Source organism: Cajanus cajan, chromosome 4 (assembly GCF_000230855.2).
Source record: "Cajanus cajan strain Asha chromosome 4, NIPB_CcT2T_4, whole genome shotgun sequence".
NCBI classification, from domain to species: Eukaryota; Viridiplantae; Streptophyta; class Magnoliopsida; order Fabales; family Fabaceae; genus Cajanus; species Cajanus cajan.
In genome coordinates, this window is record NC_138520.1 from 76426902 (window position 1) to 76432420 (window position 5519).

General features: G+C 34.1%; 1 protein-coding gene across 3 annotated transcripts; it reads right to left on the bottom strand.

Annotated features, from left to right (window-relative positions):
* Window positions 1-1512: 1512 nt before the first annotated feature.
* On the bottom strand, window positions 1513-5228 carry LOC109800807 (Galactose oxidase/kelch repeat superfamily protein). Of its 3 annotated transcripts, none has more exons than XM_083073112.1 (2): window positions 3472-5228; window positions 1513-2167 (listed from the first exon to the last, which is right to left on the bottom strand). In XM_083073112.1, the coding sequence occupies exons 1-2, from the start codon at window positions 4764-4766 to the stop codon at window positions 2149-2151; spliced, it is 1314 nt and encodes a 437-aa protein (XP_082929238.1). In that variant the 5' UTR covers window positions 4767-5228; the 3' UTR covers window positions 1513-2148. The 3 variants fall into 3 exon arrangements, with proteins under 3 accessions (XP_082929238.1, XP_020217286.1, XP_020217278.1); XM_020361697.3 differs by lacking the exon at window positions 1513-2167 and adding an exon at window positions 2772-3238; XM_020361689.3 differs by lacking the exon at window positions 1513-2167 and having other exon boundaries at window positions 2772-5228.
* Window positions 5229-5519: the final 291 nt, after the last annotated feature.

The window sequence follows — 5519 nt, forward strand, 5'->3', positions numbered from 1 at the left end:
TAAAAATAAAAAATTACACTTTTATTCTCTTTATTATTATTAAAATTTAATTTTAGTTCCCTCTCTCTTTTTGCACAGGATTGATTCTTATTATTTTAATTGCACGATTTTCATTTATTTATTAACTTGACATCTAATATGTAAGAGAAATGTTGATGTGATATTATTATAGTATAATTTTATGTCGATATTTCTGTTAAATGTTAAATATTAAACTAAAATTACACAGTTAAAATAATAAGGGCACTAAATATGTAAAAGAAAATAAAAAGAATTTTAAAATAATACAGAGACCAACAGTATAATTAATCGAAAAGAAAAAGAATTCACAATTCAATATTATGTGTTATTTTGCATTCTGCAACGTGTAAGGTGTGTTTGGGAAAAATTACATTTAACGTAACTTGCTTTTATTCAAATAGGATAAAAGAGTTACTCTTCCATTTAGTACATTAGAATGTGTAAAAATGTTGAATGTTGAATGAATTTTAAATGATAAACTAAACACACGTATTCATGTCGTCCAATGTAAAAGGCAGTTTTGCTTGAATGTAAATTGGCCTAATTTGTTAGTCAGTTAGAAAAACAATTTATTTTTTCATTATCTGTAACAGAGTTATCTTGTATATAAACTTGTATTTTCTTCTTTTCTTGTAACAGAGTAAATTCTTCTCAATATCAAATTCTTGGAGAGTTTTCTTTTCTCTCAATTCAGAATATTTCTCTTCTTCTATGAAATGATAACATTCCATTTTCCATCACTTCTTCATACAAGACTTCCAATATCCGGAGCAACTCTAGAAACACTCTTGTTATTTTCTCAAGGGCAGGACAAGTTTTAAGTCACGCACGCATACAACCACTTCTTTTGCGTGTAATTTTATTAAATATCATGGATTTAGGGCACCTAGAAGCTAGTACAATTTTATGTGTTTGAATACATGTTGATATAATTGATTTAGAATCAATATGAATTTACATAGTTAATCTTGAATCAATATTTTTGTTTGACTAACAAAGGATATAAAGTTGATTTTTATATTAAATCTGAAAATTTATTATAAAAATTGATTTTAAGTATATAATTATAAATCTAGGTAGATAAAATTCCAAAATTAATTTTATTTGATGAAGTAACTTTTAATAATTGCTTTCAAGTACAAATTTTCACATCTTGTAGTCAATTTTTCTAATAGTTAAATATGTTATAAACATGATTTTCGTCATTTTGGATAAAATAAAATTGTTTGTGACATGTTTGATATGAACCAAATATTCACTACAACAAAAATTGTAAGTTCCTATAACAAAAATACGGTGCTCAGTATTAATGAAAGATTTGTCACCCGAACAGATCACATATAATCTGGCCACATTTATAATGAACTCCTAACAGAGTTTGTTATTTAGCCTTATATTGTACACTTGCCAACAGAAAAGACAAAAATAAATAAATAAATAATAAATTAATAAATAAATCAGCCATATCTATTGGATGAAGTATTGGGGACGCAAAGAAAAATAATAGTTTTAGATCCTTGATAGGTATGCGTATAAACTGCACATCAAAAAATATTACAGATTACAGAAAAATAAAGTATTATTTATCTATCTATCTGTATATTTACATGACCAATTTTATACCCTCAACTTACCTCATACTGATATTAATAACTATAAATGGAAGAAACAAATATCAAACTCACAATCACTTGGTCATTCAAGGTATTAATAAACTTTGATTCATTAACATGAAACTACTTTTCTAACCACGAAAGCTCAAAGGTAGGAAGTAAAAAACCCCAATAACGGTTGGGGAGGATTTCACATGCAGTCCCTAGCAGCAGGCACAGATTAGCAAGCATCTATCAGGTAATTGAATGTGTGTTGGTTGCATGTTGACTACGTGCATTTCTTTATTTTTTTCATTAAGAATTCTAGGTTTAGGCTAGAAGCTATAGTATATTGCTTCAGTCTTGACATGAATCTATTGTCGTATGACTCTAAACAAACACGCTATGAATTGTACTTAGAGGAAAAGAGCTAATTTATCCATCTGCACAAAAATTGAAATTCATTGTGACATGAACTCAGCTCTAAGTCAATTAAAACTATATACAACTATCGTCCACACTCCACTTGTCTTGGTTATTGAAACCCCAGCTTCCTGAAAATACAAGACGTATTATATTTCGGCGGGTAGGAGCACTCAGCCCTAGAAATAGGCCAAAAAATATTTAAAAGAAACAGTCAACAATTTATCTTGATTGCAGAAATCAATGAGATCTAATTCTTACCAATTAATGAGGGCAAGGCATACATCAAAATCGGGGAAGACAACCACAAACACTTGCCATTAGCATGAATTTATAAAATAATCAAAATGGGTATATATAAATCTGTTTGCACAAAGTCACAAATGGTAGAATCTATAAAATTCAGGAAATCAACAGAAAAAATATTCAGATAAGCTATATTTGAAATTTCCACCTTTTAGCCGCTATCATTATATCACAATACATTAACCTTTTCCTATCGATCTACAATTTCGGCAACTGTGGAGTGAATAATTCCAAGACTTTGTTCTTGACTAAATTTGACACAGCACGCTACTAGATGCAAGCACATAGGTGAGTGAGAAAGGCCAAATGAAAACATAACAGAAGACAGGGATGGCAACAAGAAATAGTAGCTATAGCATTCATTTGGATATCCCACCCCAACTTTCAAGCAGTTTTTGTATTGGCATAAAAAACTATAACAATAGACAATAGTATAGATAAATAACAATATCAATTTCTATAATATGATCAAGATCAAGATCAAAAAATTATAAAGTTATCCATTTTCTTCATGACATCTTTTTTCAAAAACAAGAAGTTGGGAGAATCCATTTACATGAGAAAGTTACATATGGTCAATGTTTCAAGACAAGCTTTAAAACAGTTAAAATACACTGGTAAACCATCGAGCATGGAAGCAGTTAAGTTTAAGATGCACAATTTCAATGCCCTGGCATTTCTAAGTGGGTAATGTCAAGGGAAGAAAATGGATCCATAAAAATGTACCCTGAGCATCATCAGCTACATACCCCCTTTAAAACATTGATACCCTTATGTAGAAGTTTATAATCTTTCTTCAACAGTGTACATCAGCTTCATATCCCAGTCACACTGTTACACTACCTCTTGCAATATGTTTCATCTTCAATTCCATTCACAAAAATCTGTCCATGGAGCTGAACCAGTATTTAGTCAGGCATGCTGTTCATTGCAACTTGTAAGATATTTAACTGATAAACGAATCAGCCAATTGTGAGGAGGTAACAACATTATGAATGGTTAGAGAGAATGTCATTGCAAAGTAAACACATCAAGAAGAAAATCACTGGTAAACCTCAGTTTTGTAAATGTTGATGTACATCTGACATCATGTCATAAGACTCTAGCTTAGTAGATAGAAGCATCAAACCTTGGCTCATAGAAACAAACTTGATTGTTGTATGACTGCAGAGCACACCCACCAATCCAAGACCAGATCTTTTTATCCACATCATACAGAAGGCCCTTTCCTTGGTTCCAAGACGTGAAGCAGATTAAATTGTCCTGCCCAAAGCATTCAAATCTCTCTGCTGATAATCTCAATAAAGCACGGAAATACTTTGGGGGCATCCTACTAATCTCCACCCATGTAATTTTGGTGTGATCCAATTCCCAAATCCTCATACTCTGTAGAGTACTATAAAGGCCAATCCTGCCAACAAGAAAAAGACGCTTCTGGGTACCAGCAACCAAATAACCATCCAGCAAAGATCGCGGGAACTTAGCCGGAATATGTTCCCAGTGACCTGTGTCTAGTCTATACATCATCAAACCAAGCGGTGAAAGGGTTTCCAAGTACAATCTGGAGTCACAATATGCCATCTTTGAAGAGCAGAGATTAACTGCTGGCATAATCTGATGAACTGTCCAACCGTCTGTCTTTGAGTCATAAACTTCAGTTGGCAATGACTTGTCACCGTAAATATCACTCGTGGCTATCACTTTAAATGACCGATCCACCCGATCAACAACCAATATCAGTTGCCTTTGATGATTGTAATGCATGCTAGGCAATGCCCTCCAAGTTTGAGTTAGGGGATTACACACCAGGGTCTTAAAAGTTAGCCCATCGTGCCCAGAAAAGCAAACAAGACCACCAGAAGAGCCAACTAACCAGAACGCCCACTGTGGCAAGAATGTGAAAGGTATCCTATACCAAGTTTTCAACGGCAAGCTGAAGACTGAACACTGCGGGGTCTGCGTGTTCTTCCAGAAGGTAAGGAGACACGGCCCATGTGATGGCACACTGGAATGGAATTTGAGAAAACTACTATCTTGAAGCAGCGAATTCCACCGTTTACAAACCAATCGAAGCCGGAAAATCAGAAAGGGGGGAACCCTAGCTAAGATCTCATGCAACAAGTCCTCAGGCAACATTGCCCATATATTATCCTCCATTTGAACATCAGCATGTACTGCCTTCCCAAATGTGGCGAGTGTTTCCTCATCCAAACCCCTAGGCTTGGTCTTAACAACCTTCTGCCGCGAAGGGCTCGTGTTCCTGGACCCGGCCCGACCCATTGGGCTAGTATTCCTAGACCCACCACCCCTTGGAGGGGAAGCTTGCTTACAGGACCTCCCATCTCCACCAAAAACTCCATTCTCTACTGATGGAGCAGCATACACTCCAGACCCTGATTCAGAAGAATGCCCTATACAATCCATGTCCTATAATTCCCTCAAACCCCCAAATCAAACAAAATTTCAGATTCAGACATGTATTCCACCCTCACCAACCAACCAAGGAATATAGACACCTAATTGTTTCAATCACCGATACCCCAGAGCTAAAAATTCTTATACCCTAGATCAAGATCCAAAATGATAGAGAGTTTCATCCCCAGATGAACATGTAAATCACGAAATGAAAAAAGATAATTTTTTTTAGCAGAGAGCATAGAACGGCAGAGTGTAGCTAAGGTGGGTGTGAAGGCAAACAATTACCTCGGATTTTGGAAGCGTGCGGTTCCCACTGATTAGGAAAAAGCTTTGACAGAGCTTGAAGGATAGAGATTGTGATATGAACATGAAAGAAGGAAAAACCTGACTAGGTTCGGCTTAGAGTCTCTCTCTCTTTGGTTGGATTTGATTTACTTTGTCACTATTTGACAAAGGGAACAACAAAATCAAAACTCGAGATTATTACTATGTGGTACTTATCCCGTATTCTGGTGCAAACGGTTCCACAATATTAACCACTCAGTTATCGACACGTTAGATTGCTATCTATTATTGCACATTTTATATAATGTAGTTGTAAAAAAAATTATTCCTACAAATTATAAATTGGCGTTAATATTATAAATTTTAACATAAATAATTAATATTTTTATACATAATAAAATTGTAAACCAAATTTTTTTGTTTTGATTTTTTTATTTTAATTCTATAATTTTAGTTCTCTAATTTTATTTTTTA